Below are 24,869 nucleotides of genomic sequence, written 5' to 3' on the forward strand. Positions count from 1 at the left end.
TATATGTGTGCACACACCCTCGCTCACAACCAGACACACCATGCTGCCATTCACCTCTGTGTATGCATATGTATATCACATGTAGATGGTGCATTTCCAAAAAAGACAAATGATCACCAGCTGGTCACTCTCACTTCCTCTCATGTACATTTTGTAGCTTCCCCATAGGGAAGCGAAACTAATGGTGGTTTGGAAGAGATTGCCTTTACTGAAGTGGATTCAGCCAAGTGGCTGTTTATGGATGACCTTTGTCTTTTAGAGGGCAGCGGCAGGAGGAGATATACATTCCTCCAGAATGTCTGATCATGTCTTATCACAATTAGAATTATAAACCATGGGCCTTGTGAGTGCAGTCATCTGAGACAGTGATGGACCAGGTATCCAAAGACCTGCGACTGAGCACTGTCTTTAAATATCTCCATACATGTGAAGGTAGCCCTGTACCACAGTGCATCTTTTCCCTCTTCCTTCTGTCTTCTCTGTAAGCTTTTCTTATCCTCAAAGGCACACTGCATCTGCAATTTACACAGTATTCACTTTTTCATCTTTTTCTATTCCTGCTCTGCATTTGGTAGGGATGTAATAATGACTTGACGATTAGACCATATCCTGCCTTGGATGAACTGGAATTCTTTGCAAGGTTGCCAGCTAGAAATATTCTGCTTCAGGGCCATCACTACTGTTAAGAATCTGCTGAAACAGTGTGATCAGATACCTTCTCCTACCAGGTCTCACCCTCTGGTCCCCCTGAGAAGATGGGGCTATGAGACCACTCCCCTGGCTCCAGTCTACACCCTTAATGGGTCTTTCTCCTATTGTGCTGTGTTTTTGAGACCCTGTATTGAAGTCCCTACACCTCTCTCAGTTCTTAGCAGCCTGAAGAGTCTTAGTGGATACTTTTCTTCCTTTCTCCTTCTTTCCTTCCTTTCTATCTCCCTCTCTTTCTTTCAAACAAGAGGGAGTGAACTCATGAATATCTGAAGTGGATTTCATAGAACATAAAATTTCACAAGGGGGATACAGAGGTGGAGTTTTATTTCCTCAGAATCATCACACTTTAAAACATAAACCAGATCATGTCAGTCCCCTACTTTAAACCCACTCATGGCCTCCCACCACCTTTAAATTCAAACCCAAAATCTTTGTACTGGCCTACAAGGCACTGTCTAAGTCTACCTTGCCCACCTTTCTCACTAACCTTCAGCTACATGGGTCTTCTTTGGCTTCTCAGAGCACTCCAAGTTGGTTTCTGTCTCAGGACCTTAGCACACATCGTTTGCCTGGGACTCTCTGCCCTGAAGTCTGTGCTGCCCCAGAGCCACTCAGATCTCTGCCCAAGTGCCATCTCTCAGACAGGCCTGCCCTGACCATCCCATCAGTAGCCCCCACACAGTATTGCTTCCCTCGTGTCACTCATCATATCTGAAATGTCTGACCCATGTCTGGTTTTCTTGTATGGTGGACCCTGGCTAGCATGGGCGCTCCCTCCACAGAGCAGATGGAGGCTTTATTAGTCCCGCTCTGTTATCACCCAGCGGGGCTCCATGAACATGCAGCATGTTGCCCAGTGAGGGGTGGCATCTGAATTTACTTCCGTCTCTCTTGGCTCTCCCTTCGCTCGTTCTCCCGTTTCTTGTGCAGCAGCTGCATCATGAACGGCAGTGTGATCTGATGCCGGAGCGCAGGCCCTGGATCAGGGCCCTGCGTTGTGCTGCTCGGTTGATCGTACACAGCTGCCAATTGAAACAGCTGTTCTCGAACGACTTTTTTCCATTGGTCAACAAGGAATCAAAAGTAGGAATAGGTTTCAAATAGTCTGTAAGACTTTACTAGCATTGAGTCTGGTAATAACTTTCCGTCTTAACTTCCATAACCAAACTGCTGCTTCACTTCCCCTACTTTGTGAGTTACTCTGTGATCTAACCCAGTAGAGGAGATAATGTAGGATATATACTGCTGTATCCTTGGGGCTTACTGCTGGTGATAACCCACCTGCCAATGTAGGCAGACATAAAAAACGTGGGTTCAATCCCTGGGTTAGGAAGATCCCCTGAAGGAGGAAATGGCAACTCACTTCAGTATTCTTGCCTGGAGAATCCCATGGACAGAGGAACCTGGCGGACTATAGTCCATAGGGTCACAAAGAGTAGAATATGGCTGAAGTGACTGAGCGCACACGCATGCACACATACCACATACCCGCACACACACACATACACGCACACGCACACACTGCTGTATCTTTGACTGATACAGTCAAAGAAAAGTGCTTGTGAACTGGAAGGGGAAGACAGTTCAACCAGGGACCATTCATAGAGGAGGCCAAGTACCAGAACTGAGTGCCTAGCTTTAGGTGTTTCTTGTTCGAAATTTGAGAATAGAGGGATAGCTTCATAGGACTTTGCTAATAGAGGGATTCTCTTTTTGTTTGTATTAAGAAACTATCTCTGTAACTTCCCACAGACATAGGCTGAACTCCTGGGTGACCCTGGCCCTGTAATAAGTTCTTACAGCAGGATTGCCTAGGCCTTGTGAACTCTTGGAAAGTGTAATGGAGCTTGTCTCGTAGGTTTTGCTGGAGATATCACATTTAGGTCACAGAGGTTCAGCTGGTCTTTGGCTGCTATGCCGAGCAGTTTTATGGGAATAGTTGTATAATGCTAACATCTGTAGGCTGAGAGCTTGACGAAGACATCACCCAGATTGCCTGGGAAAGCTGCTTACTTTGGGAGCTCATTCTTTATAGGTTAAATATATGCCCCTCCTCTTTCCCCCTTGCCTCTACACAGTCACCCAACCTTCCCATTTCCATCTGTAATGGTGGATGAGCTCTGTGCATATTTGCTTGTCACCTTGCACTACACAGTTTTGGCAATTTAGGAGGCCAAGCAAAGGCCCTTGGCTTTTGAACTTTTCTGCTTTCTTGGTGTTTCCACATGAGATAAGATGTTAAAGGAATAGAAGATTTCTCTTTAAAGATTTCTGGTGTGGAGATAGGGAACTGACTGATGCTCACATGCCTGCTGCCTCAGCACTTTCAAGTCCATATTTCTCCTTTCCCATGAAGCCTCTCTTGCCCATTTTGTTTAAAATCACAGCCTGTTCTGACACCTTTTACTAAATCCCCTTTACTCTGATTTGTTTCTCCTAGAAATGGTCAGTCTTGGACATGCTGTATTCTTTACCACTTACTGTGTTCATTGTGTGCCTCTTGTCTGCCATAAAATAGATTCCTCAAGGGCAAGGATTTCTAGCTGTTTTATTCACTGTGTATCTGAAGAGCCTAGAATGGTGCCTGGTGTGTAGTTAAGTCTTGATACAGAGTCCTTTTATGAATGAGCTAACAGCCCAGCAAAAGGAGAGATGATGTAGTGTCATGATGAAAAGCTTGAGCTTTGGAGTCAAATGATCCTGGATTTGAACCCCAGCTTTGTGACTTACCAGCACTATGTCTTCAGAAAGTGATTTAAGCTCTCTGAGTCTCAGTTTTCTCATCTGTAAAGTAAGAATTGTAGCACTAACCTTGGAGGTATGTTGTAAAGATCAGAAGAGAGAAAGAGGCAACATGACTTGATGGTTATGAGACAAGGCTTTGCATTCCTGTAGACCTGGAGTCTGGGCTTTTCCTTCAGGTACTGGCTGTCCCAGTATCTTGTGCAATTTTTATATAAACTCTCTAAGCTCACCTTCTTCACATGTCAAATGGATATCATACCCTGGCGTACCTCATAGGATAATGGTAAGAAGCTAATCCATATGAAACTCATAGGAAGGGATCCATTAACTTGAATGGTTTGGAGGATGGTGATAATAATGTTTGTAAAGTTAGCCTTATTGCTTACACAAAGTAACTGCTCAATAAATGGTAGGTTTGGGAAAAGAGCATGCTTGTAGAACCTTGGGACTCTCCTAAGTTGATGTGGCCATTTTCTTTGCATTCCCCTTCTTCAGGGAGAGTAAAGCAAATGCTCGTTATCTTTGTAATGTACTTGTTTCAACTTAAAATGGAACAGCGAACATTTTTTATCTGCCATAGCCCCTTCTTTGATCTGTAATCAATTCTGTTTGGATTTCAAGGGTTATTTTTGAATTTTTCGTTTGAGTTGCCACAGGGGCACTGCTCCACCCAGTGATCTTTAGGGGGACTTCATATAACTTGGGTGTTGAGTCAGCACATTTGCAGCCAATGGAATTGGCTCCAGCAGCCGTGGGTTTGGGAGACTGTGCTGTTTCTGGGGTTCCATCAGCTTCCACCTGCTTTTATGAGAGATGCTTCCTCCCACCTCTAATCTTCACTCGCAGTATGAGTCTCAGCAAGACACTTCCCATCATCCAAATCCTTTAACTGTGTGGTTCCAGTGGGAATCCATGCTTTGTTTTGCCATGTGAGCCTGGCCAGATTATTCAACCTCACTGTGTTTTATTCTCCACTGTTGTAAATTAATAATGGAAATAAAAACAGAATGTTTTCACACCACAGGGTTTTGTGAGAACTGAATGAGTTATTCTGTGTAGTATTAGTCGCTCAGTCATGTCTGACTCTTCACAACCCCATGGACTGTAGCCTGCCAGGCTCCTCTGTCCATGGAATTCTCCAGGCAAGATTACTGGAGTGGGTAGCCCTTCCCTTCTCCAGGGGATCTTCCCAATTCAGGGATTGAACCCAGGTCTCCCACATTGCAGGACAGATTCTTTACTATCTGAGCCACGAGGGAAGCCCAAGAATACTGGAGTGGGTGGCCTATCCCTTCTCCAGGGGATCTTCCTGACCCAGGAATCGAACCGGGGCCTCCTGCATTGCAGGCAGATTCTTTACCAGCTGAACTACCAGAAAAGCCCTATTAGGGCACTTTGAACTTACTTGGTAATGTTTATTATTATGTTTCTTTATAAAAATCGGAATATCCTACTACTATATTTATGAACATTTCCTGTATTGAGAAATCTCTTGGTACTTCAGCTTCTCCTCACAGTGCCCTGAGGGGTCCTGAAAGTGCGTGGTGAGGAATATCTTTGCTTGAAAAGAGCCACAAGTGTCCACTGCATCTTCCTGGAAGTGGTCAGACACAGTTGCCTCTCCACTGTCTAGTGTAATGTAGGGAAATAATAAGGATTCACTGGGTTGTTGTGAAAGAGCTCAGGGTCCTGTGGTGAATGGACACTGCAGCTGGGGCAGCTTCTGAGGAGGAGGCTGCGGGCCAAAGTCTGGCAGTTTGACAAGGTGGGCTTTATCTGGTGATCTGGCCTTGGCCCACATTTTGACCCAGGGCTTGTCACACTCAGGAGGACCTGGCCTGTTCTTGGTCCCAGAGCTCAGAGGGACCAAATTAGGAAAGTAGAGTGCCAAATTATTCATTTTGTAATGAAAAAGAAAGCTGTTCTATTCATTGAAGAGCCACGCCTGTCTATCTAGCATGTTTCCCCTTTAAATTATAAATGAGAAATCAAGTTATTGGCAGATTCCTTGGTAAATATGGAATTGACCAAGGGGTTAAGTGATTCAGAGGGTTATGGTATCAGGAGCTGTTAGCCTGCGGCATCCATCGCCACAGTCCAGCCCTCCTTGTCAAGTGATCTATGCTCACGGAGAGGGGAGGGGTCCCAAATACCAGGGGTCTGGCAGCTTTAGTTGGGTTTGGAATCAGTACTGCCACCATTTGTTTCTCTGACTATCCTTTTTAAAAAAAAAAAAAAAGAAGTATTGTTTCTTTACAGTGTTTTATTAGTTTCAAGTGTATAGCAAAGTGATTTAGTAATACATACACACACAGAATACTTGTATATGTATATATATTCTTTTTCAGATTCTTTTCCATTATAGGTTAGTCTAAGATATTGAATTTAGTTCAGTACAGTAGGTCTTTGTTTATCTATTTTATATATAATAGTTCGTATCTGCTGATCACAAACTCCTAATTTCTCTCTTTCCCACCACCTCCCATGATCCCCTTTGGTAACTATAAATTTATGTCTGTGAGTCACTTTCTGTTTTGTAAATAAGTTCATTTGCATCATTTTTTTAAGATTCCACATATAAGTGATATCATAGGAAATTTGTCTTCCTCTGACTTACTTCACTTAGTATGATAATCTCTAAATCCATTTATGTTGCTACAAATTGCATTACTTTATTCTTTTCATGGCTGAGTAGTATTTCATTGAATATATTTCTGTTTTACTGCTTGTGAAGCAACACTTATGTTGCTTCCTTGTCTTGGCTATTGTAAACTGTGCTGCCATAAACATTGGGGTGCATACATCTTTTTGAATTAGAGTCTTTTCCAGATATATGCCCAGGAGTGGGATTGCTGAATTGTATGTTTTATTTTTAATTTTTAAAGGAAACTTCATACTGTTCTCCATAGTGGCTGTACCAATTTACCTTTCCACCAACAGTAGGAGGGGTTCCCTTCTCTCCACACCCTCTCCAGCATGTATTTTTTGTGAACTTTTTGATGATGGTCATTGTGACTGGTGTGAGGTGATACCTCACTGTAATTTCGACTTGCATTTCTTTAATAATTAGCAATGTTGAGCATCTTTCCATGTGCCTGTTAGCCATCTGTATATCTTTAGAAAGATGACTGTTTAGGTCCTCTGCCTCTCACTATCCTTTTTATTAATTTTTGGCTAACAAATGTCTTCCCCACGTCATTCTGATGTATGTTTTAATTTACATTTTGTCTTTCATCAGAGTGAAACATATACTGTTTTATAAATCTAATAATCATATAACACTTACATTGAAAAACCGCATGTCCCACCCCGTGTCCACTTCTCCCCTTTGATTCTTTCTTTCTGGTAGCAGGCACTTTCAAATCATTATAGCATAATTGTGTTCCATTCTTTCCTTGCTGATTCTGCTAGTTACTCCCACATTTCTAAATTGTATATTCAAATTACTATTTTTGATTTTCCTATTGAAGATGACATCTGTGGAAATGACCACTGAAAACTCATTTTCTCTTCCTTCTTGTATGGTTATATCTTATATATTTAGTTAAAATCATATTTAACACTTACATTATTATGCCAATGGTGAGCTTCTAAAATGTACCATTATTATGTTTCCTTCCTTCCTCTCTTGTATGTATTTTTAATTTTGTCTCTGGAACATATTTCTCCATCCACCCTCCCTCTTTAAATTGATAAGGGCATTTGAAACCATAACTGCTATGCCTTTACCACACCTAGTAAAATGAACAGTTCATTAAATCCTGTAATACCCAGCCCATATTCAAATGCCCCTGATTGCCTTGACGGTGTCCATTTATAGTTGTTTAGTTTGAATAAAGATCTAAATAAGGTCCACAAATTGTATTTGGTTGTTACATTCCCTTTCTTTTAATCTGTGACACTCCCTCCAGCTTTATTTGTGACATTGATTCATTGGCAAAATTGAATATGGAGTGCCATATTTTCTAGTGATTGGCTGATGGCTTTGTCATGGTGTCATTTAACTTGTTCTTCCACATCCTATAAACTAGTGGTTATTAGATTAGGGTTTGGATTTTTTAGGCAAAATATTGTATAGGTGGTGCTATGTACTTGCAGTTTTATTGTCATATGGAAATAATGTCTGGTTGTACCACCTTTAATGATGATTAAATTGATCAGTAGATTCAGAGGATGATAGCCTCATCAGTCTATTGCTAACTTCCCTATCAGCTTTTGACCTTATGGTTACCTAATGATCATCTACTGAAGATTATTGCCTAGATCCATTATTTTATGGAGCACATAGCCTGTCCTTCTGCTGTGTAATTCTGCTTTGAGCCAGTAAGTGCTGATTACGTAGTTTACTCCCAGAGGGTCGTTTTATTTTCCTTATTCCCAAGTCTAGGTTGGGGTCAAGGGGACTTCTGTGTGACTCACATGTACTACTAAATAACTGACTAAATTTACATGAAATCAATGTGCTTATATGTTATATTGATTAACGTTTTTATTTGAACCATAGTTGACCTTTACTGTTGGCTTAGAGAACATAAACAGAAAAGTGGAAAAGTTTGTCAGTCATGTTGAAATGCAACTGACAGGAAAAAAAAATAGATTTTTTTAAGGAGTGGAATAAATCAGAGGACTCTGCTTTGGCTCATAATGCCTTCTTTCTCCAGGGTAGGAAAACTCTGAAATCTAATGGGGTCTCTTCTGCCCATGAGGGAATTGAAGGGAAACTACCAGAATGGTCTCTGATGCAGTCATTTGAGGACTTTTTGGTTGTTGTTTTGTTTTAGTTTTCACTCTGCTAGTTTGCTAAGAAGTCTTTCATAAAGATTTTTCCTAAACCCTGTTGCATATGAATTAGGGCTTTTCCTTTCCTCTGTAATGGGGCCTGATACCCTTTGATGTGTTTTAGCAGAACTTAACTTCTAAATACAGTTTGAAACACACATACACATATGCCCTTGCCCCCTCCCCCCCCCCCCCATCTCCTGCAGTGTTTGGTTTTTCACTGCAAGACCCTTTCCTGTAGGAACTAACTTCCATGGCAGGATGGTACTGTGGAGACCCCTTGCCATCTCCTTCCTGAAAGGTCAGGATGTGCAGGCATGAGAAGTTGTATGAAGAGGGAAAGTTTTCTCCAATGTCTCTTAGCTGGGAGATCGGTTTCCATTTTTTCAAGTATCTCCTTTTCAAGACAGATACATTCCTGATATAAATGTCTGGTCTGTTACTGTAAAGAGATGCAGACTGACTACGTTTTGAGTGACTCCTAGTATTCCAGTTTAAGGCCCTCCTCTGAAATACGCTGCAGATCCAAATTCTTACAATATTGGAGCCTCTTTTGCCATTTGGAATGATCTTTCACATAAGTTTCAATGACCAAATGATGCCTGTGTTTCAAGGCCCAGATCAAATGACACTTTCCCTGAGTCCCCCAGTGAGAAGTCATGTCTCCCCACCTTCTAGACTCCTAGATATTTATTTGCTCCCTTTCATTCTAGTTTGCTCATCTACTCATATTACTTCCCCTTTTTAACAGGAAAATAGCCATCCTATCTTTTTGTTCTGATCATAGTTAGTATTTAATAACCAATTTATTACCATTTTAAATTTTAATAATTAATAAATTACTTGAGTAATATTATTTTGTCAGATATTCAGCTTATATTTCAACTATGCTTCAGATATCTATGGGGGAGCTCTGTCAGTCAGATGTAGAGCCAGATTGTCTATTTCAGAAGAGGGATGGAAAGAATGTGTAGAGGAATTAACATGGAACTTGAAGATTCAAGACCCACCTGTACCACTTCAGAGTCATTGCTTTAGAGCAACAGGTGAGATACATCAATAGGGGCCCTATCCGGAGAAGGCAATGGCACCCCACTCCAGTACTCTTACCTGGAGAGTCCCATGGATGGAGGAGCCTGGTGGGCTGCAGTCCATGGGGTCGCTAGGAGTCAGACACGACTGAGCGACTTCACTTTCACTTTTCACTTTCATGCACTGGAGAAGGCAATGGCAACCCACTCCAGTGTTCTTGCCTGGAGAATCCCAGGGATGGGGGAGCCTGGTGAGCTGCCATCTATGGGGTCGCACAGAGTCGGACACAACTGAAGTGATTTAGCAGCAGCAGCAGGGGCCCTATCAGGTAACATGAAGATCTGCAGCCAAAGTCACTTAACATTTATTTAAAATTCAATTCTTTAGAAAGAGCTGTACAGATTTCTGAGCAGTGGTAGATAGTACACGGATGGGGTCTAGTGCAGGCAGGGAAAGGAAGTCTGGGAGGGGTTCCACTCTTGCTGTACTGGGAAGGACGAGTGTACAAAGGCTGTGGGGTACCTCAGAGAGAGAGGAGATCATGAGGCCTGGAGTGGAAAGCTATATATATATATGTTTTATTATTTAACATCCTTTCAGTCTTGCCCTGGACCTTCCTAGTCCCAGATATGGCTTTCTCTGACTTCTTATTTCCTCTGTCCTCTCTTGGGAATTCCTTGGCTGAATTATGAATGGGACCACTTTGATAAACTATGATAGCACTTATAATGGGTCTCATATTAGTAATGGAGGACTTCCCTCAGAGAGACCATAGAAGCTCTAACACTATATATACAGTCATCTCTCTAGAGAAGTGAAGTAAAGCCAAGATCCCATTGTACTGAGCTTCACAACTCCACAAGAATCTCCTATTTGTTTCAGAAAGACCTGAGACCCAGAAAGATCTGAGACCCAGCTTTTTCATGGTTGCTGTTTCTTTACCATCAGTCTGCCTCTCTGCAAGTTACCCTCCCCATTAGGATCAAAGAATGTAAAGAATATGGGATCTGAAGTCAGAAGACCTGGGTTTGGGTCCATTTATATGCTGTAAACTATAGGCTACTCACTTTTCCTGATATTGAAAGAGAGGTAATACCTACCTTATCACTGGATGGTAAGGAGATTTAGATGAGATGTTATAAAGAATTCTTCCCCATTAAGAAATTATCATATTTCAAAAGTTACATCTTTCCAAGGGTAAGAATCAAAGTCATGTTATGGTCTAATGGCACTTATTTTTATTAGTGCCTACAATTATCTACACCTCTTGGCACCTTGCTTTCCTCTCCCGTGAAATGGGCAAGAATATTAGTTGTCCAGAGAAGAAACTTATCTGGAGTGGAAAATGTGCAAGGTAGACTTAGGACTGGTGAGTTACCATTATGCTAGTTTTAATACCACCAATTTCGTTTCTTCCAGCAGGATTTAGAATGCCACAGCAGTCTTCCTGGTGCCATGTGTGAACCTGGTATATCTGGTTGAAAGAGTGATTTTGGGCAGCTGCTTGCTATAAACTAGGCACATTATTGGGCTTCCCTGGTGTCTCAGACGGTAAAGAATCTACCTGCAATGCAGGAGACCTGGCTTTGATCCCTGGATTGGGAAGATCCCCTGGAAGAGGGCATGGCAACCCACTCCAGTATTCTTGCCTGGAGAATCCCATGGACAGAGGAGCCTGGCGGGCCGCAGTCCATGGGGTCTCAAGAATCAGACATGACTGAGCGACTAAGCACACAGGCACGTTACTAAATACGTTTATCCTCAAAGTAGAAGAATAATATCATCTACCTCATAAAATTGCAGTGAGGACTGAGGAGGTTATGTAAATAGGGTGAGTGAGGTATGTGGCACCCAGTGGGGACACAACCCTAGACTATATATTGCTTTTCAGGTTCTACCTTCATCAAATAGCATTTATTAAAAATTCCCAATAAGACATGGTACTGAGTGCTTTTACTTTAAATAATAAAGGGCTAAGGGAAGGTCGGGTTGGGGTGAAGGGCGAAGGGAGTCAGTTTATATTTGTTTGTTTGTTCTGTAATAAACAGTGGTAATATTGCCTCTCCTTCGCCTGGTCCCAAGCCTGCTGAGTCACCGTTCCAGCCTCTTGGCCCCATGATCTCTGGCTGTGTCTATGGAATACAGCGAGACCCACAAGAAACCAGCACGAATAAGTGGCAGGTCACTTTGAGGGATTTGTGTTTGCGTTCCTATGCTTGCTCTCCTGGCGAGATAGGAAACCTTTAATAAGACTTTTCCAAAACGCTGCTGCATATGAAATGGGAATTTTTTCCCCCCTCTGTTCTCCTAACAAATGACCATTTCATGAGGTTTCTTTTCATATTTTTTCCATCTTCTTTCCTGCTTCTCAGTACATTCTACAGAGAGCTTATTCCTCTGCTGGTTACTGATTGATGGTTCTACTCCCTGTGCCCTTTAATTTTGCAATAAACCAACAAGGAGTTGAGACCACAAACTTAAAGAGGATTGACTTATTTATTTGACTGGATTCACTGGAGCAACAGGGAGACTTAGTCATTTCAGTGTGGTCCTGGGGAGGGCAGGAGGAGCCCATGAGAAGGAACACCATGTAAATAACCAGATAGAAGAAAACTTGCCTGTCCTCCCATTCCTGGACACCCGTTCCCAGCAGTGATCCCTTCCAGACCTTCGTGGGAGCAGGAGGTCTTCCACGAGACTTGCCCACAGTTTCAGGATTCTGAATTTACTGGGACTACATAATGTGGAAATGATAGCACTACCCACAGGTCCTGTGTCCCTTCTTTTCAGAGAAATCATGGTGCCCCTTAAAGAGCTGCAGGAATATCCACAAACCTGCCAAGGTCACCAGTCTTTCAGACCTAGCCTCTTGACTGGATGACTTCAAAGACCCAGAACAAACCTCTCTCCCTACTGCCTCCATCCCAGCTGTGTCTTCACCATAAAACTGGGGCCTCCAGGATTCAGAGGCACTAATACACTTCGTGAATTGATAACAAAACATATTAAGAATCAGTCATTTCTCACTTAGCACCACCATTGTATGGAGTCACCAGTCTGAAAATAAATGCAAACATCATTTCAAGTAGGAAAATAACAAGCTTCTTGAATGACTCATGTGAATAATCCTCAGTAAACTAAAGAGAACCCTTGTAGGGTATTTAAAAACGTAAACTGTAATGGAAAAGAATCCAAAAAAGTATTTGTATTAATATATAACTGAATCACTTTGCTGTACATCAGAAACTAACACAACATTGTCAATCAACTATACTTTAATTTTTAAAAAAATGAAGAGTAAAAAAACAAAAGACCACATAGACATTATTATCATTTAGATTTAAGGATTGCTCCATACCCAGTGCTGCTCTCTAAGAATTGACGTGAGGCTGGAAAGACAAATGCCCAAATGGAATTTGTCCCAGCTGTGAACTCCTGCTCCAGATCCGTGTTGTTTGCGGCTCTCCCACTTTTAACCAACTAAATGCCTATTCTTATTCTGCTCTTATGTGGCAGCCTTTCTTCTGAAACTCTTGTCATCACATTTTAGCAGAAGTGAAAATACTAGCAAAGTGGCTAGAGGCCAAGACAGAAATAGACTCCAGGAGTCTGTGTCCTTTCTCTCGCCATACCTGCTAGAGCATGGTTCCTCCCTGGCCTGAAGACTCAATATTTCCAGCTCTACCAGACAGCAGTCAAACAGTCGACTGCTTTTTTCCTGTCACTGAAAGCTTGTCTTATTCTCAAACGTTTTGTACAGTTTTCTTTTACATGTGATTTTGCTTTAAACAGTACAGAACTTGGTCAGTGTTATATCAGCAAATGCCTGGCTCTGAAGAAATTAATCGACAAAGATCCATGAGGCTGTGAGTTTTCATGTTGAGAGTCTTTTATGTGGTAGAACTAGCGTAGGCTAGAGGGCCAGACAGATTTGGTTTGAATCCGGCTCTTCCACGTGCTAGCTATTTGGTCTCAGAAAATTGCTCAATTTCTCTAAACCTCAGTTTCCTCATCTTCAAAACTGCGATAATAATGTTTACTTCATTGGGGGTATGAGGATGAAATGAGCTAATGTATGTAAAGTACTTGGTACAAGGTCTGATACATAGGAAGTGCTCAGTAGATGCTAGTTTCCCTGCCTCTCCCTCCCCTTCTTTAGAAACACATAAAACCTCATAGCATTTACACTGAAGGTTGAAAGATAAGAATAACACGGATGACATAATTAGGGAAAAATTCTCATACTGAATTACTTGGTACTGATTCTAGGGTGGGAGTGTTCAGAACTGAGAGATCAGTGTCAGCTAGCATAGTTAGGAAGGAGTTCATGGAAGAGGTAAGATTTAAATTGGCCCCAGAAAGGTGGAAACTTAAAGAAGAGTAAAGGGCTTATTTCAGACTGGGGCACTTGGGGTGGGGTCTATAGTCCAAGTGAGTGAACTGTGAAAAATATAGAGATAGAATATAGAGGTCACAAGCCTCAATTTTTTTCACTGGGAAAATTGAAGTGGATAGAATAAAGAGCTAATATTTTTTAGGCACCTGCTAGATTTTAGGCACTGTCTTAAGTGCTTTGTATCCAAGTCATTTATCCCCACAATAGGTATGATTGTTATCTCAATTACAGAGTTGAAGAAAGGCAGAGAGAGCATAAGTATCTTACATGAAACTACCCAGCCAGTAGGTGGTGGAACTGACATGAAAACCCAGGAGGTCTGACCGCAGAGCCCACTCTTCTGACACACGGCAGCTGCCTGGGTTATTTTTCGGCTTCCCTCACAAGGTAGTAAGGGTCAACTGAGACCATTCTGTGAACAAACTCTGAAAAATCTGAAGTTTCATGCTTGTGGAAGATGGCGCGATTGTACTAGTTAATGATGTCAAGTGAGAGGTGAACGAGATGGTAGAAAAGAAAATTTCAGGATGGCACATCGGGTGACAGTGGGCAAGTTCAGCGGCCGTGTGTCCCCCCGTCCCCTCTCGCAACACAGATGCCTGACACCACCTCACCTTTCCTCCCGGGTCAGTGCTCCAGGTGGCCATTCCCAAGCCACCAGAGTGGGTATGGGAGACTCGGGCCTATTTGTCATCTGGCATTGAGTGTGACCTGCCAGGATATCCGTTTTATGGGCCTGTAGCATGTGATCAGTGGTTGGCGTCTTAGTGGCCATGATGGAAGATCTCCACTACGTGGCATTGCCTTGGAAGGAAGTCTGTTCCTCCTCACCATGTAAATATTTGACCATTTTAATGTATTTATTCTGGGCGTGTTCTTCTTGTGTCTCTCTCAAGTTGACTCTGTTTAATCAAAGTTGATTACTGTTTGCCTTTATTGATATCATATATTTAAGTTATAGACACAGACAGCATTGCTTCAGCTCCCAGCCACTACCCCACCCTGCACCTTTTGTTTTTAAATAACACCTTACACAATATCCCTTCCTTGAGGACGTCATATAAATAGTTTTTGTTCAAGAGCATATCTGATGAGGCTGCTGCCTTGGAAATTTGTTCCTAGGCAGACCTTTTGACCTCCTTTTGAACAGACAGTGAGTGACCTCTGCTCCCATTTTATGCCACAGATTCCCTCTGGAGATGGAGTTGAATGCACACATCCATTTACTGAGTTTGGAGAGCCCTTGGTTGGCCTGCCATTTGCCTCTGTGCAATAGAGAAACAAGGAGTCAGACCAGTGTTGGCTCATCCGCTTTGGAGGTTCCTCAGAGGCCCCTCTGGGCTTTAGCCTCTGCCTCCTCTAAGCCTAAGCGTGGTGGGGCCTGGAAAGTAGCCAGGTCAGTGTTTATCAGGCTGGACTCCCCCAAGAACTGTATTTTCTGAACCCCCAGGGAGCAAGTGACTCAACAGGAGTGTTTTCTTGATTTCAGATGAGTCTAAGGAGGGGAAATCAGTTAATAGCAGTCATCTGTGATGGACCGATCACAAAACTGTGTCTTTCTAATCCTCTTTGCAAATCAAAGGGAGGGGAATCCCCAGAGCCCAGGCGTACAAGTGAATAGAAAGCACCACCAAGTAACAAAACACCTAAAAAGGTCAGCAGAAACTCAGGGGGGTGTTGGAAATTCACCTCCCCTGCCTTTCTGTAGGGCTCGGTGGGCCGTAGGGGTGTGGGCGAAGACAACCAAACAAACACCCTGCAAAAGCCACTCGGCCACAGGAAATGTACAGTGGAGGAAGGTTTCTTCCATGTCTGGGAACCTCAGAGTCATCTGACAGTTGGCCTTGTTCTTTCCAAGCCCTGGCTTCCGGAGACTCTTTTGCTCCCGTGCTGACTGCAGCACTGCACACCGCTGGTGTGTGCACCATCTGAAGCCGCTGTGAACGCACACACGGTCGCAGCTCACCGATGGTGCGTGTTGTTTCCTGCAGTGGGCCCCACATCGCTGACAGGATGCCGCCGAGGTCGGGCTGGAGGTGGAAACAGCACAGCAGCCTGCTCTTTGTGGCCTCGTTACGACTGTCGCCCCATCTGAGCCCCGGAACCAACACGTGTTAACCTCAGCCCCATCGGGGCCAGTGGAACAGTGCTCCGACCGTGGAACCCGAGCGCTTCACGCCTACGTCCACGGCACAATAGCTGCCGGCCCAGGGTTTCCACTACATCCTCTCGTGTGTGTACCCCAGGAGAAGTAGGCCAAGGGGAAAGCCGCCCTGTGGGGCAGTTGTTTGCCTGTGTGTTTATTTTGGCCAAATGGCAGACGTGGTACTTACCTCAATGCATTTTCTCTAAACTCAGTGGTCAAGGCAATGGCTGCAACGGAGTGTAAGCAGTATATCATCACTTCCTTTGTGATTGACTAAGTGTGTATTTGTCCAAGGATGAGAAGATTCTTTTCTGTTCTTCTATGTTGCCTCTACTGAGCCAGTATCTTCTTTAGTTACTCCCCTACTAGCTTTACCTGTGAAAATCACAGTGAAATCTACAACAGAGATGTCCACCCCCCGCCCCAGGTCTCCTATTAAAGAGGTGGATTTTATCAAGATTGACAGTATTCTCGCCATAAACACAGAGTTATTTAAAGTTGTCTCCCTTATTCTTTTTTCCCCTCCTCTCTTCCTCAGACTCTGCCAATTGGTTCTATGTGGGTTGGATTTCCTAAGGTTAGACATGATGAGAACCAAGGATAGTGGTGGAATATTAAGTGCAACACTAATACTGATGCGGTGTGAAACCTTTTTCATAGTGGGCTGCCATTACAGTCATAATACATTCTTTCTTCATGTCTTTTATGGACTCACTTTTAGGTGCAGAGAGGTTCAGAGCCTTTCCAAAATTGCACAGCAGGTTAGTAACAGAGCCAAAACTAAAAGGCAGGCTTCCTAACTCACACAGTAATCTTTTCATCAAGCCAAAGTACAGTTTGGTCCTTTTACCACAAATATTTCTAAAGGAAAATCCCCCATAGCCTTCCAGATTTTCCCAGAGAACAGTTGTCACGCAGAACTTCAAGATGGAAATAGCAGGCTGGAATACTAAAACCCTATCAGTTCTTTATTCTAGAGCTGACAGTGGATATTCTCTAGGCTGAAGCTAAAGAAACATGATTTTTTTTCCATAATGGAATGATTTATAATTTTCCAGAGCTTGGCAAAACTAAGCCAGTGAATAGTAAAACCAGATTTGTGACGCTCAAACTCCAAAATATTTGGTCTGACTTTTCCTCAAATATTGGATATCTCCTTTCAAAGCGGGAAGTGATGGGAAGGGAGGGGGTGGGGAATAGTCAGAGTAGGGGCTTGAGTCTGTGAGCATGGCTTTCCGGATCTGCTTTTAGGGGGACTTACCCTGTTCCCACGCTGTACTCAGGGCACCCCCTCTCTCACTTGGCCTTCTCCCCGCCTCCCCCCACCCCCCACAGTTTCCCTCCTACTCTTAGCTCCTATTCAGCAGGCCGGTTGGGGCAGACACTGTCATGGTTGGGAGGCAAGAGGAAAGGATAGTGAAAACCACTCCAGGGCCTTTCTCTCAAGCCTTGGTGATGAAAGGACTCAACGAACCTTAACAATTTCTCACAGGAAAATTCCATCATCTGTCTCCTTAAGAGCAAGGCATTCAGTAACCCTTAACCAAGTCAGGATGAAAATTCAGGATTTCTGACTGAATCGAGGCCTGTGTTTCGACAGTAAGGCTCCATCACAGTCATACCTGGCAATTCAGATCATTCTAGATACCAAAAGTAACATTTTTAAAAAGGGTACCTTAAGCAGATAGGTTGTGTTTAATATAAAAATAATAAAAACAGGCTTCAAACCGGAACCCTGGTTTGACAGGGCTTCAAACCAGAGCCCTGTCATATTTTTTTCATCTTTGGGGAAAGTTTTGGCTATAGTCCCTTTATTTTTCTTAATAAAAGTATAGTTGATTTATAATGTTGTGTTAGTGTATTGACCATGCAGTTGCAGAGTCAGACATGACTGAAGCGACTTAGCAGTAGCGGCAGCCGTGTTGTGTTTCAGGTGTATAGCAAAGTATGATTTGGTTATGTGTGTGTGTGTGTGTGTGTGTGTGTGCGCGCATGCACACGCATGCACGCACACGCCCACACGCATGCCTGCTAAGTCGCTTCAGTCATGTCCAACTCTTGCGACGCTATGGACTATAGCATGTCAGACTCCTCTGTCCATGCAAGAGTACTGGAGTAGGTTGCCATACCCTTCTCCAGGGGATCTTCCCGACCCAGTGATCGCACCGGTGTCTCTTCTGTCTCCTGCATTGGCAGGCAGGTTCTTTACCACTAGCGCCACCTGGGAATCCCTTGGTTATACCCATATATGTATATGTCTATATTCTTTTTAAAAAGTTCTATGCCATTTTAGTTTAGAGCTTGGTCATTTTGAGAGTGCTAGATTTGGCATCAGGCAAGCAGTTTGGGAGCAGAGTTAGTCGTGAAGTCTCTCTCATCAGCTGATGTCCTTTCTCCAGCTGCCCAGTTTATCCAGGGGGCTGCCTGTTCTTTTGGGATCTGTGAGTATCAGGACCTTCACTGAACCTAGCTCTTCAGGCTCAGTTAAAGTGATCTTGAAACTTCTCTGATTCTCTGTTATGTTATAGGTTTCTGGCAGAGAGTGAGCGGAAGAGGGAAGCTGGTATCCTTGTGGGTGTAGAAACACCCCCAAGATGCCTGAGGTTGCCTGATGATTCCTCTAGACCAGTGTGTATGTGTGTGTGTGTTCAGTTGTGTCTGACTTTTTGTGACCCTGTGGACTGTAGCCTGCCAGGTTCCCCTCTCCGTGGAGTTTTCCGGGTAAGAATATTGGAGTGGGTTGCCATCTCCTACTCCAGGGGATTGTCCCCATTCAGGGACTGAACCTGTATCTCTTGTGTCTCCTGCATTGCCGGTTGGGTTCTTTACCAGCTGAGCCACCAAGGAAGCTCCCTCTGGCCCAGACAGCTCCTCAAACTCTGTTGCACCATGAACATGAAGAGCTTTAGTGTTCAAGCCTCCTTTGGGTTTTGGAGGCAACAAGCCACATACATGCATCTGAAGTCACTGAAAGCCACTAAAAAGACTGGCAGAATTTGGCTAGGATTGCCTCAAATGCTTAGCCCTTTCATAGAGGCTGAAGCTTTACTAGGTTTATGGTTATTTATTAGCATCAGAGTCTGAAAGCACTCTTGCCACAAGATTGGACTTGTTACAGTGTAGCGTTTCATAATCTTTTTAATGTATTTCTAGATGTTAGACCCTTTGTTCATTACTTTTATTAGATCAAATTACGGTGACCTGGGCATCAAGGCCTGGACCTGTCCGTGTCTGTGGACTGAGAGTTATTCTCTCTCTTCGCCTCTGCCCAGTGCTGTCTTGGAAGATAGAGTGGGCAGGGAGGCCTGCAGATCCCTTCTTATCTGAACTATTAATCTCATGCCGATGACTCTAGTTCACTCTCTGAAAAGAAGGGATTAAAAAGTTTGTCTCTCACCTGCCCGCACAGAAAGCTAAATGAGGGCATGTGCCATATTCATAGGTCCTTAAAAATATCCAACTTATAGATGTTGAGCTATTGTCTTGTTGATCATGAATCTCTCTTCTGCTGACCAAACAGGGCCAGATATCCCATTCCAACTTATTCTACTCCTGGTTGACCACACAATCCCTCTTTGTTGCCTCCCAAGAGTCAAATAAAAGGAGCCTCTTTATCAAAGGCTGGACTTTTAGGCATGACAGTTTCCCACTCTGATTTCTCTGGCACTGGCCCACTCTTTCTTCTCTCCATCATTTTCCAGTACGCAGTGGGCTGGACTATACTAAGTGGCTGCTCGTGAAGGTCCCCACAAAGATAATTCTTTCATACTTCAGTGTACGGTGGGATCAGGTTAGGCACATACAAACTAGTCACATACAGAGGCCCCATAAGGCAGGATTTATTCTGGACCGGGAGCGGGAGGCATGAGTGGGGTGTGGGTGTAGCCTAGATTAGTCTTGTCCGAGTGTAGCCGAAGAAAGGTGTGCCCACTGAAGGCAGACGGTCCACACTGGACACAGAGCCTGCTGGAGGGTCAGGCTGTTGGTCAGTGGACTCCAGCTCACTGGTTCCCTGACCCTGGGGGCTGATGCTTCTTCTGACCAGCTCATCCTACGCCTACCTGCTTTGTTGTTGTTTAATCTCTCAGTCATGTCCAACTCTTTGCAACCCCATAGACTGTAGCCCACCAGGCTCCTCTGTCCACTGGATTTTTCAGACAAGAATACTGAAGTGGGTTGCCATTTCCTTCTCCAAAGGATCTTCTCAACCCAGAAATCAAACCTATATCTCCTGCCTTGGATTCTTTACCACTGAGGCAATTGGGAAGTCCTACGTGGTTATCTCTAGGTATTTCCTTTCATAAGCTACCTTTTTGCTACTTACTGGAAGGGAGTTATGTTTTCATTTGTTTGTCTGTTGGCTGGATTTTCTTCCCCAGGACCTTCTGCCTTCTGACAAAAATGACATTCATTCCCACCTGTCTGCCGTATCAGTTCTTGTCTTTAAATGGTTCATGTTTTTATATCTCCTCTCTAGCTTATGAGAGAAGTCCTACTCTCTATGAAGGCAGGGGCTATTAGGTTATTTATAAATCTGTACTCTCAAACTTCTTCCTTAGAGAGCTTCATTGTTCCCTTGAATTGAGCTTAGCTGTTCAACTTCAGTACACACAAGGGCTGAATAGGATGTATTTAGAGACGTTGGGTGATGCAAGAGAAACTTAGAACCCAAGGGCAAACTTATGAAACTGTTTATTTTGCCTGGGGAGGGGAGCACTAAAAATGAGACTCCAGGTGTACATGACATGATTTGAGAAGTCATTTCCTTTCATGTGTACCTGAAACATTCTATAACCAGCTGTTGTTGCAAGGAAGTCTTGGGAGAAATTGATCTCTCCTTATTTAACACTGAATGGAGTTTAGTTAGTAGTTACCTTATACATTATATAGAGCTGCCTATTTCTCCCAGTAAGTAGATCATCTTCTCTGGCCTGAAGAGTAGACTTTAAGCTGAATTCCATTTCCTCCTGGCTTCAGATGTAAAGATGTAATCACAACCATAAAAAAAAAAAAAAACCTAAAAACAAAATTTCTCCTTAGCTCAAGAATCTCACTCTAGCCTTTGGATTTGAAATTGATGGTAGTAGCAGGAAGAGGGAATGTTAGATGTTTTCAACAAGTCATATTTTTAGAGAAATGGCAAAAATAGCATGTACTTTCGTTTAAATTTTTATTGCTTTTTTAGCATATCACCAGCCAATATTTGTTCTTTGTCATCAGTGTACTATATGTTGTACAAAAGGGAATCAGACATAGGTTTTCTATCTAAACAAGCCAGGTATAAAGTCAGCAAAAGATAACTAAAGACAATGATGGGAGTTAACGTTTAAGCATTTCCCAGTGGTCAGTTACTATCCTCAGGACTTTACATGCATTATTCAGTTTAATCTTAAGAACTCTGTGAATTAAGAATTATACCCAGAGAAATTGTGACACTTGCCCATCATCACACAGTAAGTGGTGGAATCCAGGATCTGAACTCAGATCTGTCTGACTCCAAATCCTCAACCTCATCATGTACACAGCACTCTTGCAAATTCAATACCAAGTGTGAGAAGGCTTCATCTTTTCAGCGGAGCAAAGCAGCAGGAAAGCCCCTCTGAAGTGTCAGTATCAGAACTCATTTTCTGAAAGTAGATAGTGTTAAGACTCTGTTCATAACATGTAATAGTATCTGATAAGTTATTTTAGGAGTGTCGTTTTCATGACTTCAGATTGCCTCAGAGGACAACACATCTATAGGCTTCCGCCCAAGTCATGATTATTTGTAATCGATGCTGTTTGGAAAGGTTTCCATTCGATCATTTTGCTGATCACAGGCTTAGCAAATCACAGCAATTCAGTGCGAACACGCTCCTGAGCTTGGTCGCTGTGTACCCCTTCAGCAATTTGGCTTTCAGACTCATGGTAAAAAGGGAGTGGATTATTATCAAAACCATGGAAGCGCTTGTTCTTTTGCCATTGGAGAGAGAAAATGTTTTCTTCTCTGTCTACTCTTTCATTGGAAGTGGCGGTGGGGGTGGGTATCTTTGGAGGCACATCTGTAGTTTTGCTTTTAGGCTTGGCAAGGTCTCATTTTTATTAGCTATGTATAATAAAAACATCATCTCAGTGCACGTTTCCATTGTAGGACCAGGGAAATAATGCAATTGAGAATAAGTGGTCTGAATACCTTAGTAAATGTTTTACTTTTAATTTACTTAGTTTCTCAAGAAGACACACCAAGCCTTCATCTCTTTATTTTCACCTGGGTACATAGTAACATGCTCTGCACGGTCAGTATTCAGTAACTTTTTTTCTTGTTACTGTATCACTAGTGTTTTAGTCATTTTCACCAAGCCATCTTTTAGAATTCCCTAAAAAATAGAGCTTACATATTTAGTTCTCTCCAAGCTTCACTTTTTTAAAAAGACTATGAGAGGCAGATACATTGTTTTCGTCATTAGTAGACAAATTTTGTAGTACTCTCAGAACAATATCAGTTTGTTACTGGCCTTGCTTTAAATAATTACTATCTTTTTCTTACTGAGATTTTTACTTAATTCTTTGCAACTAAAGAAAGCTTAGGAAGGATTAAGATTGGCAGAAATGATCAGGTGCTGATCTTGATGTAGAAAATTGTGATTTCGTGTTGTTATTAGATCTAATATCTGAAGCATGTGGCGTATGCTTTATTAATAATTTATTAACCTATATAACACCCTTCTGAGGGAAATAGTAGCAACAACAATGGCTTACATTACTGGATATTTATCACATGCCAGACACTGTATTTAACACCTTGCATTGGTTATTGATTATCTCATTCAATTCTCATAACAATTCTATAAGATAGGTGTTATTTTACCTGTGAATAGATGAAGTTTGAAGATTTAAGTAACTTTCCCAAGGTTCACAGTGTCAGAATTTGAGCCCAGTTCTATTGAACTCCAAAGCTCATACCCTATAAAATAAAGAGGAAAATGAACATAATTTCTTACTCTTGCTCCTAAATATGAATATTGTTTCATAAGAGAGCAGGCTATTATTTGACCATTTCCAGATATTTTAATTGAAAGACTTATCACATGTGATTCTTACCCATCCAGATGAAAATGAGCAACACAAAAGAAGAGGAGGGAAAAGATTAGCAAGCACTCAGTGGAATTCTGCAATATCTGGCAGATACACTATTATGTATTATAATTATTATGTTTTATACATATTATGGCAGATACAATATCTGGCAGGTATCTGCAGATCATCACTGCAGAGAAACTGGGGACTCACACGAGCCTTGTTGACCCACAAAGACCTTGGGCAGGCTGTCTTTGCTAATAGAGTACTTCATTTCTTTACCCGACCCTGCCATCCTGCTGCCCTCTCCGCCCCCAATTAAGCTGCCATTGGCACAGGATTTATAACGTGTCATTGGTCCATTCAAGAGACAGCAACAGAGGTGCAGCTGAAAAGCTGGACAATTAAGAATGGAGACGATTTCCATTTCTACTCCAATCAGGATGGCCACAAAACCATAGCTGACCCTTGGGACAGACCACGACAGTCTGGCCAGATGCATATTCCAGGCACCAAATGCCTAGTTTTTCAGAAGTTACTTTTCCTCTGAGGGAACGAAATGGCTCACCAATGTGCCCATGATGGGAACACCCAAATCTGGGGAACTGATCGTGGCATTAGTTGTGCTGCAGTTTTCCAAGAAAGAATCTGTGTTTTGTTCTTTAGCTTTATAAACAATAGGGTACATTTTATAAGTGAGGATTTTTAAGGAAAAGAATAATTTCTTGATAGAATCACATATTAAAACACTGTGTGGAAATAAACCATGTGAATTAAGTAATTTTAGAGAGCTTTCTGGGAATTTTAAATGTTATGAACTTTATTTTGTATAGGTCAGGTTCTATTCATTTGCGTTTTAAGTATGCAGTGAGACTTCGAAATTCTTTTATTAAAATTCAACTTGTTTAAAAGAAGAAGAGTGCTAGTCCTTTAGAGATGAGTTTTATTCCAATTTCACAAATTTGGAAAGAAAATTCTGATTTTCGTGTTAACAAGGGAAGAAGCCCCAGGCGTTCAGAGGTTAAATCATTGCTTCTCTTCAGCACTGTGATATTGTATGTTGCAGATATAATCTTAAAAATGATAAAATGTGTCCATGTGCATTTTCATTCTCTAGTTGGCCTTGTGTTAATATTATTCAGCTGATATGACAATACCTCTCTGTCCCAATTTGCTCAGCATTTAGAAAGAATTGATAAATGGTTTAAGCTGAAAAAAAGTCAGTCTGTTTCCTGGGTTTTCTGTGATTTGAATGACCTGGAGACTTTGCCAGATATTCTGGCCTCAAGATAAAATTGATGAAAGTCAGAGCTGGGGTTTTCCTACCTGTGTACTTAGCAGTCTTCCCCTAAACCACAGTCTGCCTTTTGATAGCTCTAATAATTTATTTGGTCTTCTCTCTTCTCCCTTCCCTCCACCTTCTCCTTGTCTGTTCACAGGTTATCTTGACGAATCAGATTACAACCCATCTGAGCGGAGCCCTAGCTTCTCAGGCAGACCTGGTGTCTCCAGCTGATGATTTGTCCCTGTCTGAAGGTAAGGGATCTGTCCTAGAGGGGCTGAAACTTGACACTGACATATAGCCCTGCCACCACCTCTCTGCCTCCCGTTGAGAACTGAGACACACGGCTAATAGGTGCTGGCCAGTAAACCAAGCCAGAGCCTGGCGATGGAGTCTTGGCCACCTTTCCTGACATCTGTTTCCTTGTATTTGTAGAATCTCTTATTCTGTCTCTAGTTTGTTCTGTCTCTACAAGTGAACTTCCTTTTTCACTTGAGTGAAGCATCTTCACAGGCATCTTCACCACTGCCTAAGGCCTGTCACTCCTCTGTAGTTTCTTTTGGCTCCTTAGTACAAGAGCTGGTAAACTGCTAAATGACTTTGTTTTTGAGACTGATGCTCCAATGTTGGCTTTACCCATGGTCCCACAGCAATTTAGCCTGTTTTTAAACTGGGTACTTTGGGGCTATCTAAATGTATACACTAGTATCATGTACTAGAGA

The 24,869-nt window shown here is 42.5% G+C and overlaps 1 protein-coding gene across 5 annotated transcripts in view; it reads left to right on the top strand.

Annotated features, from left to right (window-relative positions):
* The window catches only part of RAD51B (RAD51 paralog B), a 628,595-nt gene that overhangs the window by 418,216 nt on the left and 185,510 nt on the right, over positions 1-24,869 (top strand). For all 5 annotated transcript variants that reach the window (XR_011488349.1, XR_011488348.1, XM_070469537.1 and 2 more), the window contains exon 8: positions 24,305-24,401. Coding sequence is in view for 3 of the 5 variants with exons in the window: in XM_070469537.1 (XP_070325638.1) it covers positions 24,305-24,401 (97 nt within the window). In the remaining 2 variants the exon portion in view is untranslated. The remainder of the gene's footprint in view (positions 1-24,304; positions 24,402-24,869) is intronic.

This window comes from Odocoileus virginianus, chromosome 6, assembly GCF_023699985.2.
Source record: "Odocoileus virginianus isolate 20LAN1187 ecotype Illinois chromosome 6, Ovbor_1.2, whole genome shotgun sequence".
In the NCBI taxonomy this organism is placed as follows: domain Eukaryota; kingdom Metazoa; phylum Chordata; class Mammalia; order Artiodactyla; family Cervidae; genus Odocoileus; species Odocoileus virginianus.